The sequence below is a fragment of the Tinamus guttatus genome, unplaced genomic scaffold (assembly GCF_059628265.1).
Source record: "Tinamus guttatus ecotype Peru unplaced genomic scaffold, ASM5962826v1 Tinamus_guttatus_pri_ptg000240l, whole genome shotgun sequence".
Taxonomy (NCBI): Eukaryota; Metazoa; Chordata; class Aves; order Tinamiformes; family Tinamidae; genus Tinamus; species Tinamus guttatus.
Window position 1 is genome coordinate 11,888,298 of NW_028288774.1, and position 13,478 is coordinate 11,901,775.

The window sequence follows — 13,478 nt, forward strand, 5'->3', positions numbered from 1 at the left end:
TTCTGAGCAACTTACCCAACCTGAGGGCTTGCAGCCCCGTGTGGAACCGAACGCGAGAGGGGCTAATCAAAATGAGACCTCTAATAGTCATATATAGCTACAACGTATAAGAGGCTGCGGTGGACACTGCTCTGCAGCGCTGCCTTTAATGAAACGCGCTTTGAGCCTCTACGTTCTTCTTTATTTTCACCAAAAAGCAAGTCATTGCATGCCGCAGAGTCTACACGTTCCCACCGTTTTGCCAAACAGACGTATTACAAGAGTGTGTTTCAAATCCCGAGCGACTCGAGCAGAACAGTGCGAGGAATAAAAAAAATAGTTGTGCTTTAAGACTTGAAGATCATTTTCAAATATTTATTAAAACAACGTATTAGCTTTTTTGTCTTTTTTTCTTTTCCACACAAACAGCAATTCTGCCTGCAGTACCTGTAACCTAGTAGCCACGTTACTCCAAAATGATGATTAAACACTGGAGGGTCTATGAGCTCCCAACCTCCTCGCACTCCTCCCCACTAGGCTCTTCTGCTCTTGTCCAGGGGCACAAATAACCTTAATGACAGCAAAAGCACAGAGGCACCAGGCGGCGCCGGGTAGGGGCAGACGAACGCTCGCCGCCCGCCTCAAAAACCAAGCGAAACACAAAAATGACAAGGGACGGGGCGCTTACATCGCGGCGCGAGCTCAGGCTCCTCCTCCTCCTCGCGATAAGCACCAGCCTCAGCGTTCCCAGGACGTGACATGAGGCTTTTTGCCCGGCGTGGGACTGCGGAGAGTGCGGTAAGTGAGCCCGGAGGAGGCCCTGGCCACGGGAGCTGCCTCCCTCCCAAGCACGCGTGGGAACCGCGGCTCTCGGTTGAGCGCAGGGCGCAAACAAAACCAAAGGCAGGACAGAGGGTCACCCCCAATAACACCCAGGGACACCCGAGTGCCCATCGCGTGGGACCGGGAGCTCAGGCGATACATCAAGTGCCAACAGGAAATCCAGCACGAGAGTGGTCGCGTTGCCTTGTGAGCAAACGCAAGCCACGCGACACGGCCGAATTAATATTTTTGTTTTGCTTTCCTTTTTTTTTCTTTTTTAAATATGGGGTGTTAATTTAAACATATATCTACCCTCCAGCTCTACAGGAGCGCGCTGGCTGCCGCGGGCAGTCGCAGGGAATAAATACGGTCCCGGGTGGCATCGAGCGCGCGGCGCCGGCTGCGCTCGTGACACGGCGGAGGCGCGAGGCCGGCGCGGTGCCGGGGCCGCCCGTGGGGATGCTCAGGCGTGGAGGTAGTCGCTGCGCAGGCGGCTGAGGCGGGCGCCGTGGCTGCGCACGGCGAGCGCCAGCAGCTCGTGCTTGTCGCGCAGGCCGCCCGAGATGCGCAGCGTGTCGCGCAGCAGCGCCCGGGCGCGCAGCAGCAGCGCGAGCGACGCGTCGCCGGGCCGGGCGCCCTCGCGGCCCTCGGGCTCGCGGCCCTGGCGGAACTTGCCCTCGAGCTCGCTGAGCGCGCGCTCCGAGCTCGCGTAGGCCTCGCCGATCTGCGCCGCCTCGCGCCGCAGGTACTGGCTGTAGCTCTCCTCGCCGTCCAGATCGTAGGAGATGCTGCGGCCGATGGCCTCCAGCACGCGGCCCGCGTCCTCCACGTGCCGCGCGAGCACGGTGAGCTCTTCGCGCAGGCTGAGCGCGCTGCCCGCGCCGCCGCACCGCTGCGGCTCGCTCACCCTGAAGAGCAGCTGGCAGCGCTCGGGGTCGTCGTTCTCCTCGTAGTCGCCGTCGGGCACGAAGTAGTGGTGCAGGCTCCCGTTGGACATCTCGGGCTGCAGCGGCCCCGAGAAGTAGCCGCTGCACAGGCCGCCCAGGCAGCCCAGCCACAGCAGCCGCAGCGCCCGCATGCTGCAGCCCTATGGGCGCCCGCTCGCCCGCCCCATGGGCCGGCCCGGCTCCCCGGCCCGGTTCGTCTCGGCCTGGCTTGGTTGCTCCCGGCCTGGTTCGCTTCGCTTCGCTTCGTCCCGGCAGCTCCCGCCCGGTTCGGCTGCTCGCGGCGGCGGCTCCGCGCTGCTGCTCGGCTCGGCTCGGCTCGGCTCGGCGCGGCAGCTCCGGTGTCAGGTTTCGCTCGCCCCGGTCCTGCCCGGCCCGTCCCGCCTTTAAGGGGCCGCCCCGCGCTGCTGCCGGGGCGGGCCGCGCCGCCTCGTCCCCGTCCCACCCCCCGCGACACCGAGGGGGACAGGGGGACGCGGAGGGTCCCGCGGCACCGGCGAGGAGCCGCGTCCAGGGGCGGAGGCCCCCAGTCCATCGAGGGGCCCCGCCGAACCCCGGCGCGGGGCGACACCCGTGCGTGTCGGCTGCACTGGGGAGCGCGGCCGCAGGGCGCCCTTCGCAGCAAAGCCCCCAGCCTCTGCATCCCGGGAAGCCAGGCAGGCAGGTATCCGCATGGAAACGCTCCACGCGTGTGGCAGCATTCACAAATAGGGTGCATTCAGCAAAGATCTTGCGCTTTGGGTTCCCATGGAAGGTTTAAGTCTTATTCAGCTGAGCTCGCTTGGCACTTGGCCTTGGTCTGCGCGTGCCAACAGGGGCGCTTTCAAGCGCTTTAATTCCCAGGACACTCTCGTTTCACCTCTGCTCTTATTCGCTTGCCAGCTCTTTGCCAACCATAGCACTTTGGTGCCCCGGCGGGCCGGTGTCATAGCCCGTGGGCTGCTTTGGCTGAGGCTTGGCTTGTGGTGGGCTTCAAATTGAGGCCTCCGCTGCGCTCGCCCCGGCACCGGGGCGCTTCCTCGAGGGGGTTGGGGGATTAATTGAGAGACCCCCAAGGCATCAAAGCAGAAGGATTGAAGGGAATGTGTTGAGAATAGCAGGAAAGCAGGGTAGAGAGAAGCATGGAAGAGAGAGGAGGGTTTTTTGCTGAGCATTTCTTTTTTTCTGCTAGGAGCCCACTGGGGTAAATGTATGAAATCTGAGGAATTTTGGGGATGAAGCCAAGAAACAGCTGGTCCTTGTGGCACGCTCCCACGAAGACCCTCGCTGAAATCCCAGCAGCACCAAAGTCATTTTCAAAAGTCCTACTGATTCCACCACGAGAATATTTTAAATCTCCCAAGCTGTTAAATCATTTAAAAATTCCTTTTGCACCAGAGAAAATCCTGGAAACCAGCAGCACATAAATAAGTGCACCAACCCTGTCTTTCTACAGCTACTTGGCAAGACAGACCCTGCTACTCAGGTAAAGCCAAACTGCAGCACCCCAACGTTTTGGATGCAGATGGCTGGTAATCTGGAGAACAGCTCTATGTGATGTGGTCCTAAAGGCCCCGCAGGCTTTAGGGTACGGACACTGTTTTCTGCCTCCTAGTGCCTGTTTCCCTGCTGGGAACGGTGAGGAAAGTACCTTGTTTAAACACGAGAGCAGCAAGCAGCTCCGGGTGACTTCTCCTGGTAGGGCGCAGAGCTGAGCGCTCCAACGGCCTCATCTGTTTAGCGCGCTCTTCATCCGCCGCAAAGATGCTTCATAAAATCTATCCAGAGCATTCTCCTTTTCTTTCCAAATGAAAAAGGCGGGGGATGCGTGCGTAAGGTATGGATGGGTGTGATCCTAATGCACGCAAATGCACTAAAAATATCCTAAAACTGAGCTCTGTGGCTGTAGACGTGCCCTGCCAGGCGCCAAAGGTACCAAAGGCAGAAGCAAAGGACAGGCTCTGTACCTAGAGGTGTTGCCGATGCATTACGTAGGCCCAATAACCTTATTTTGACAAGTTTTTATAATAATTTACACAGCTCCTTAGTGATACAGCCCTATTCAGTGTGTGCTGAATTGCCTTCTGTATGTGCAGGCGGCAGGAGGCAGCGAGAGGTAAAGAATTTGGTTTGACTTATTAATAGGTGGCCAGTTTATGTGTCTTCCAGTCAGCACGAGCCCTTCTTGGTGAAGCCGTATGGAAAATGGAATTCAAAACCCACGAGGAGTTTTAAGCAGGGCTGCGTATGAGGCCGTGTGTGAATAAAACTATGGGGAAGTTTGGAGCCCGCCGGTCTGCTTGTCTCAGCAGAATGTGCAGTTAAAACTGAACCTACCTCGGCTTTAGCCAACGCCAAAAGGAGTTGAGCCACGGCAGAAAAAAAATTACAGAAAGACATGGTGGTGAGTATGTGAAAGGGAGAAGGCTGCGCAGGAAAACATGTGTTAGGAGAAAAATCCCATTTAATTTAGGATTTTAAAAGATAAATATACTTTGCTGCTTCTTCCTTCTCTCCTTCCCTCACAAAGAACTAAAACCAGACATATATTGTTCAGGCAGGGCTAGGAAATAATTTGAATTTGGAAGGAGTCTGCAGGAGTCTGGTGGGACAACACTGACGTAATTTAAAATGTGATTAGTGCATTGATTTCAAGATGGTTAACCAGAATTTGCAGTGCTGAGAAGTCATCAGATGCGTTCGTTTGACACAAGTGGTACATATTATTTCCAGCAGGCTTTCTTATTGAGGATGCTATTTTCCGACACATAATCCCATCTATTAAGAGCAGGGCTGAATTCCCGAATAAAACTTAGATCCTCACACATTTTCATTAGTAACCAAGTAACCTCTTCGTGCCAGGTATTCAAAGACCCTGCCTGGCTATGAGGTTAGGCCATGGGCCCACGCATTCAGCCTCCCAGAGAAAACCCATATCCTAGGATTTACCAGGTTTAATTCCATTTTACCCTCCCTCTTCCCAATGTAGCAAACAAAGAATAAACCAAACATGCTTCCATAATAAAATTCACCGCTGCTCCCAGACCTGTCTTTAAAAAGGTGGAAAATACCCATTTTGCCCCCAAGCACATTCACTCTGACTTTCATTTAAGGGTTTTTAACAGTGTGTTACGTTTAAAACCAGCCTTACTTTGTATCTGAACAGCGCAAAACCCAGCATCTGGTTTCAATTGAAATACGCCCAAACCTCCTGGTTTTCAGAAAAAAAAGAAAATGTTCCCTCTAGCAAACATTCTAATAAAAATCGACTTGAAGCAGCAGGTGAAGGAAGCCTATTTACAGCCAGCCCTCTATTTATTTTTGTGCAGAACTGGGTTTCTCGTGGCACACAGAGCCTTCATTGACTGCCCCAACACTGCGTCCTTCTCCCAGCACCTGGAGCACGTGCTGAAAATCCATGGGGCATTTGTGGCTGCTCCCGCAATTTGCGGCTGTTGTTCAGGCTAAAGCAGCGTTTTCTTAACCCCTTCTTGTGTGAGAGATGTTTCAGTGTGAAGCCAGAAAAGGGGTTGTTTGCCACCAATAAAAACCCTCAGGATAGTGGTGAAGGTGTTTTCAGGTAACAAAACCATGTGGTTATCTTTGCACTTACCTCCCAAAGCCATCTATGTGGAACGTGACGGTGAATTTTGGGGTGATCTCACCTTTTGGTGCCCATTTGGTGGCATTCCGGTGATGCTGCAGAGTTGGCGGCTCTGTCAGGTCCAACTTGGAGGATTTGTCACTCACCCTGACACCAAATAAGGGACATTGTCATTAAATGTACCTATATGGTTTTATGCATTTTTCTTCAAAGAACATTTGGCTCGTGTTCTCCTTTTGCTGATTTTTAAAACTGCATTATGCTTTTGAACTGACCTAACCTATAAAGCACTAGGCCACTAATCAGTAAAATTCACATATTCTTGAAAACATATATCCAGGATTTTCTATTAATGAGCAATGAATGTTATTCTACACCTTTGGGGAGGTCTTGTAAGGTATAAATTTGGTAACCAGGACTACTAACTCGGTGTCAATCAATTAAATCATATTTTTGGCACCTTAGAACATCTTGGAAATACTTGTTCCTGTTGCTTCTGCTTACAGTGACCAAAGAGGACCAGAAGTTCAAAACTGTTTCAGCACAAATGGAGGTAAGCAATTATTTTAAAAACTAAGATAGCCAGAAATAGAGATTGAGGAGTGCATTTTCTAAAAATGTGTTCTCTAACTTTTGCTGAAAGCGATGGGAATTTTACCCGCTTTCAATGGGACAGAGTCAAAGTCAAAGATGAATCTTGGAACTATTCTGTTCTATATTGTATCTGGCTGCCTTGTGCTTGGCTTACTTGCAAAAGGCTTGCAGAGAGTCGCCTTTTAGTTTTTGCTCCGTGACTCATCTGGGAATCTACGTAATGAATAATACAGGAATCGCTACTTGTTCTGCAAATTTAAATTTTCAGAAATCTTGGGCAATTCCAGATACGAGCAGTAATTGTTCACTGGGGCAATTCCAGGTGATTTACAAATCAGAAATTGTTGTCATTAATTAAATGAACTGTGGCCTATATAATGCCTCCAAGCAGCCCTCTCTGACCGTTAGCTGTTTGGAGTTAATTAGTGATACGTGATGCTTAGCCTTGGGACAAAGCTGTTGGACGAGAAAAATCATCACAGAAAAAAACACTTCTCGTTCAGTTTTTCAGCTGAACTTCCTATCTGCTGGGAGGTACAACTGTTGGCATTCCCAAATATTTTAAGTCATCGAAGGTTTACAAACTATTAGTTACACCATTTAAGAACAACTGAGTGCATAAAGTGCATTTTAACTAATTAACTAACATTTTGACTAATGCAAATTAATTTTTTTTTAACTTTATTGTGCAATGTAATGATAAAATTAAATCCAAGCTAATTTGAGAGTAGACTCTAATTTGAGAGTGCCCTAAAGCGTATTGTTCTCCTACTACCTAAGAATTCATTTTCATTTCTTCATCAAGTAGTGAAATTTGGAACTATTCCTGTATCTATTCTTAACTGCGTACCCGGTCCCGACGTTGATGGGACATCCTGCTGCCAAGTCTGAGTGCTCGGGTGCTGCAGGTGGCTCCTCGGGGACCGCTGGTTCACCCAGGCTTTGCTGGAGTTGACAGCAGCCTTTTCTTCACCCCTTTGTTGAGGCTGCTTAATTCCTTAAGAGGAACGTCTTGGATGTCCAGGGGAAGGCCTGGTCCTGCTACAGCCCTGGAAGTTGGAATTTACAGGTTGTTAATCTGTGTTATAAGCAGTCACTGACACATTCTCTCTTGACTCATCCTCTTAGAGCATACAGATATCAGCACATATGTTTTACCTTACAGGATTTTGCAAGGATTACTTAGTGTTTTTCTTCTAATTTCCTTTTATTATTATTATTATTATGTGTGTATTGACTGTTGCGGATCATATTTGGCAATAGGATCATGGCAGTGTAATTCCCTGCGAGCCTGGGAGAGCTGTGACTTCTGCCCCAAGGGTATGTGCAGGGCCACAGGGACACAGCTGCTCTGGGCCGTGCACTGCCTAAGGACATGGCAGTAGCTCTGTAGCCAAAATATTTTCTTATCCTTTCCACTAAGCCTACAACAGAAAAGAAAATAGGGCTCACTTCCTGCCACGACACTGCTATGAAATATTTAAACCATGCTCTTCTCCTCAATTTAACATCAGCTTTTCCCAGCTGTTTGAATGCAATCCCTTTTGTTTTGCTCAAATATCTGAGGTCAAGCAAATGTTCAGACAGCACTTGCTGCTAAATCCATTCCTTCCATCACTTTGTAGACTTGCACAGAGCTAGGAATGCTTTGCAGCAAAGTCTCTTTTTTGCAGCAGAAAAGGGAAAGCGGAAAAAAAAGGCCATTTTAGAAGCAAGGTAAAGAGAGGCAAATCTCAGCTGTTGCACGAATACTACCAAGGCAAACGCCATGGCAAGACCCACAAAATTCAAATTATGGTTGTGATATAAGGCTGAAGTTCAAGATTGCTCCGTTTAGCTGGGGCACGGCTACAGCTGTGCAGGGGAGCACATTGCAACTCTGCCAGCAGCAGCAGGAAGGCTCCCATGGGACACGCTTCTGTATGCCGCTAAAATAGCTAAAATAATTAGGAGACGTTTGCTCATAGTTGGCAGAAACAGGTCCTGCCTGTGCTGGAGAGCTTAGGGGATCCCAACCATGGGCAGGATGGGATTTAGAGCCTCCACAGTCCTGCATGTTCTGCTCTGGATTGCTTGGCCCTTTGCCCCCACACAGCAGTACACATGTGGCACACAGATGCTGCCCCGGCAGGGAAATCCACCTGTTTACTTCCCTAAATCATTCCCTTGTCATCCTCATTAATAACAATATCTGCTCTAGGGCAGTTAGCCCTAGGACTCTAAACAAATAAAGGACCTCGGTTTTGTGGATCTCAGCAGACAGATGTTCAAACATTTACCTGGCGTCGCGGCTGCTTCTGCAGGTTGCAGCGGTGGAGCAAATATTTAGAGAGCCAGCTTTCCAGCAGGTGCATCCCCTACCACAGCTATGCTTATGTTAATATTGGCAAAAATGCCGTGTCAAACCTTCTCCCAGGAACCCAAAAGGAAAATTCCCACAAAACTGCCTGGGCCAGGAACATGCCATGTACAATCTGAAACCTCCAATGCCTCTTCAGTCAAAACCCTGGAGTTTTTTTTCCCAATATGCTGCTGAGGAAGCCAAACAAGGTTATTTCCCCAGTATATTCCACTTGGATGTATGGATCAGTATGGATCATTAGCAATTATGAAGACAATAACTTAAGCTGTCTTCATTTCAGCATGATCCTGTACAGCTAAATAATGAGGCTTCCCATGAAATGTGAAAAAATAGCCTGGTGTACCGTTTCCTGTGGCATTTCTTACTCACTTTTCCCTGGCGAGCTCTGCTTGTGGCTAAGACCCTGCAGCAATATGCTCTGGGGAAACAGGATGCAAAACATGACAGACTTTGCCCAGAAGAATGTGTATAATAAACAATTTTAGAACTGTTACAAAACAGTTGTTTTTTAGACAACTTCTTTTTCTCAACCTAAGACTTTCGTTTTGTTTCTCCAGCAGATGAGAACCTTTCTGCTTCCCTTTCATTTCATAGGTTGTTTTTGGTTTTGTTTGTTTTTTCTTTTAGGAAATTACTGCTCTATGGGGTTTGACAGTGTAGTCCAAAGTATTCCTCCTTTAATGCTTTTCTTACATTTCTTGCCTCTGGCCAGTGCTGTGAGCTGCAGTACTGTGGCTTCATGCTCACGAGACCAAGGTAGAAAGTTGCAGAGCTCTGGCTGCAAAACATAATTCATTAGAGCTTCACACGTTTACTTTACCAGCAGTGTTTCCCTGCAGCAGTCTAGGCTCACTTGTTTCTTGCAGCGACTCTCATGCCTATATTTGCCCAACTGCAGTGAGCCTCTTTTCGCACCTCCAAGTGCTCCTGGGAAAAGAGGCAGGGATAAACTGAAGGAATAAAGACTAGATTATTTGCCTTTATTTTTCATACCAGAAGGGGAAGAAAAAAAAAAAAAAGCCCTCTAGGCAACAGAATCCAGAGTTTAAAGCATGAACTAGGAAGGAGAGGTCCAGCACACAAATCAATTAAAGATGCCAAGCTGGGATCCCATCCTTCTCCTTGCAGCAATGAGAAATGCTCTTGTTCAGGTTTCCCAGTGCATCCCTCTGACTCAGCCGTGGCAGCTTGGCTACTTGGGGATTGCAAAACATATTCTCTTTAAAGGTCAGCTGTTGAAGGGACACGACCTCAGCCTGCCCAGGGATTTGGTGCCCGCCGTCTGCTGTGTCCAGCATGGTCTTCCACGTTGTGCATCCCCCATGCCCGTATTTGTTCCCAAGATTTCACAAATCCCACCCGTTTCAGCGGGGGCAGAGCGAGGGATCCAGCCCCACGTCGCGGCCCCGTCGCCTGCAGAGACAGAGCAGCACAGCTGAAACTGGGCTTCACAGAAGGGCTTTGTACCTCCTAACTCAAATGTCTCAGCTCCAAACTACCACTACGTGCCATGGCTGTGGACACAGTTGTCAGAAAACTTTCCAGGCTATCAATTCGCCCCTTGAGCTGGGTTTAGGCCAGCTTTATACTGCATAACAGTGAATGAAGTTGGGTTCACCTTTACACAGAAAATTCTCTTCTTGGTGTTTTTTTTTTTTTCTTGCATTATGTTGTGCAGACATATGGCACATCGACAGCATGATCCTGCTATAGCTACTTGGTTCTGATTGCCTTGTTTTGCAGGAAACGTTTGCACTATTTGCATCTGTTTGTGGAGAGAGAACAAGCATTTTAAGGGAAAGAGAAAAAAGAACAGCAAACTGGGAAAATGCTTTCTCTGTCAGCACTACTGTATTAATAGCACTTGCTGTTTCACTCTGTAATAAATAACAAACCATTCCTTCCTAAGGAAAAAAAAAAAAAAAAAGCAGCAGCAAGCACACACCCTTAGCCAAAAACATCCCAAGCAGAAAAGCCAAGTTTCCGTAAGTGCAAAACTACACTAATTAACTACATTAATTTTTCTGTTGTTCTTTAAACGGAGCATGAGATTGGCTATGGTTTGTCCGAGTCAGAAGGCCCTGGATTCTGCCTTCAGATTGGAGCAATTATCTAGTATAAATGGCTTTCTCTGGAGCTAATTAACTTCCATCCCAGGCTCTAACCTAAACTGCATGCACTGTATTTTAACATTCCAGGGCTAAGCTGCTTGCTCTGTGAAAAGCCAGACAGAAAGAAATTATCTTGGAGAAGGTAAAGGTTTTAATATAGATTAAAAGGCGGCAGCTCCTCATGCTGTAAAAACACTTCCCGTGTTACATTAGCTTTAGGCAGATCTGATCTGAGAAAGGTTTCCATGTGTGTAAAGTCCTTACCAGCAGCTGGCTGCATTTTCTGAAATGTTAGGAGTGATCACTACGTACCCAGTGGCAGTGGCATCTATTTCTTTCATCTCTGTTTTCACAGCTATGTAAAAATGACAATGGAGGAGAAATAACGCAGAGGCCACATGCTAAAAATCAAGGTATTTTGATGCTGCCATTAAAATAAATAAATAATGTAACCTAGGTGCTGGCCTTTATGTGTGTATCTGGCTTGGTTGTAGATCTGGAGACCTACATTCAGGAAGACACTTATCACCCTGCAAGCCACCCAAAGGCAAAGTATTGCAAAATATCGTGGCACTGGCTACAGCCGTGGGTTGGGGTACGGCTGGAGGACCCTTCAGCCAGTGTATTTTATTCTGCAAGAGCTCATAGGCGCTTCCCAGCTCCGATGGCGGCAGCCGCTGCAGAAACGTGTCGTGAAAGACCCCACTTACCTCATGCTGGTGGAACGCATGAGCTCATGCAAAACGTGAGGCTACGAGTGGGAAGGCATGAGGAAACCATACGGGATGAGCTGCATCATCTCAACGGGAGAGCGCGGGGGCCTCCGCGGCCAGGGACAGAGGCCGTCTCCAGCCCACGCTTGCGCCTCACCAAATAAAGGAGCTCGTGGATGCGGCTGAGTCTTCTGGACGTACCTGTAATTCAAATAAATAATAAGACTTAAAACTACTCGGGCTATGCTAGTCATAAAGCAACTCGGCCAGGAATTCAGACACAAATAGGAGAGCAGGAACAGAACTGGCCAAAAATACCCAATAAAAGACAGGTTTGCTGAGCCTGAAGTGCTGGGCATTATGACCAACTATTACGTATTTGTAACAAAATGGAAAAGAATAAAGATTCCAGGGAGCAGCCGAAAAGCTGCTTTGCTAGAAGTAATTTGCTTTGCTTCAGGCTAAACCTAAGGAAAATGGAGTTTCCTGCAAGCTTGCACCTGGGCTAAGAGTCCAATGTTCACACAAATCAGTGGTTTCTCAATTATCAGATTCTGCTCACTCTTAAAGTGGTGCCTGTAAATGGTGAGAGTCTTTGGACTAGCTGGTAGACTGATATCATTAGTTTACACCGTGTTTGGATTAGGGCTGAACTAAATGCACGTGCATCTCAGTTACTTCTGTTTTCCATTTCTAATATTTCTGATCTGAGGAGAATTAGGACTTGCTTGGGGCTTTTGTGATATTCCATAAGAGCCTTGGAAAATTCTGCTTATGAAATACAGATGGTTTCAGTTTCTGACTTGGCTTTTTTTTGCTAGGTTTTTTCATACAGCTGGGGTAAAAAGAAGGAAATAAAAATGTTTAGAAAAAAATGTTATCTTACAAATCTAAGTGCTTAAATGAGTGCAAATTACACCCAGTGTACTGCCTTAAACAAACAGATGAATATAGCAGCCAGATCTACTTACTTGACTATCAAATGTGATTACATGTCTCAGGTATAGACTGCTACTCTATAGTTGGCTCCCCGATTACTGTGCAATAGTCATCTAAAATATTATACCATGAGTCAGATGAGCTGTAATACAAAGATTTGTGGTTTACAAATGCATTTTTGGTGCCAGTAATATGACTACGCCACAATCCCTAGTGTGCTGTAGTATTAGTTGCCTTCAAAGCAATCTGCATCATCGGAAAACACAAGCTTGGATGCAGATTCACATCTAATACCAGCCTGTCTGAACCCAAAGCTTTAACCAAAATTAAAATAGTGATTTGGAATTAAAGGAGTATTAAGGTCGGCTCATCCTTTGGAATTAAATTGAATAAAACAGCTCAAAACTTATTACATTCCTGAAAGAAGTAACGTTTCAGATTTGGTGCTAGACTCATCTGGGGTAGAGACCCATTAGCTAGACTGATGTACGTCTTTGATACCATAAAGTACATCTATGATTTGATGTACTTTGCACAGTTGAACACAGAATGTAAATTCAAATCCAGCTGCCCTTACCCAAACATTGTTATTTTTCACAACCTTTCTCAAACCTCTTGCAATAATTATGCAGAGCTGGAAAACTGGAGAAGTTTTAAGATTTACAGCAAAAAGATTAGGCATTGCAGGAGCTATGCAAACATACAAGGACAGCAGTTTCACTTTTAAATAACTTCAATATAGTTATACAGTCTAGATCACTTAGAAAAAAAATATTGTATTGTTAGGATATTATTAGTCATTATTTTAAGGAAACTTTTATTTACGATTCTAGGGATAAAATCTTATTTACAGCAGTCACGAGCAAACCTTATATAATTGAAGACAGGTCTCTCCAGAAATACTTAAGTGTTGCTAAAGAGAAATACTGGATCCCCAAGTGCTGGTGCTGTAACCAAATGAGAATATCCTGTATACAATAATTCAAGGAGTTCCTCAAGAACTCCATGCTCTTGGAACTTGCATTATTTAATATTTTCCTTATTGATTTTGGCCCCAAACGCTGGAGAATATTAGTGACATACAATGGAGACCTAAAACTCAGAGGCCTCAATATAAGAAGGATGAAGAGGAATTTATCACTTACACAGTGAAACAGAAACAGGGTGAAATTTGGCAAAACCAGTTACTCTGGAGCTGAGAGCAAGAATCTGCCTTGAGCTTGGAGTTCAGTACGTGTAAATGGAGGAAGATGTGAAAAAGCCTTAGATATTAGCTGATCACGGGACAATGAAACCACTGAAAGGCAGCTGTGGAAGAATTAGAGTGAAGTCTAATGTTTCAACCAAGGTATTTTGGACAGAAACAAACATTAGTGAGATTGTTAAAGTATTAGTGGGACTTACTCTAGAAATTTCCATGAAAGAAAGTGA

General features: G+C 47.0%; 1 protein-coding gene across 1 annotated transcript; it reads right to left on the bottom strand.

Annotated features, from left to right (window-relative positions):
- Positions 1-1,251: 1,251 nt before the first annotated feature.
- Positions 1,252-1,960, bottom strand: FIBIN (fin bud initiation factor homolog). The gene has a single exon (XM_088525958.1). The coding sequence runs from the start codon at positions 1,877-1,879 to the stop codon at positions 1,265-1,267; it is 615 nt and encodes a 204-aa protein (XP_088382084.1). The 5' UTR covers positions 1,880-1,960; the 3' UTR covers positions 1,252-1,264.
- Positions 1,961-13,478: the final 11,518 nt, after the last annotated feature.

Coding starts and splice junctions, on each gene's coding strand:
- FIBIN (XM_088525958.1), bottom strand. CDS start 1,879: ATGCGGGCGCTGCGGCTGCTGTGGCTGGGCTGCCTGGGCGGCCTGTGC.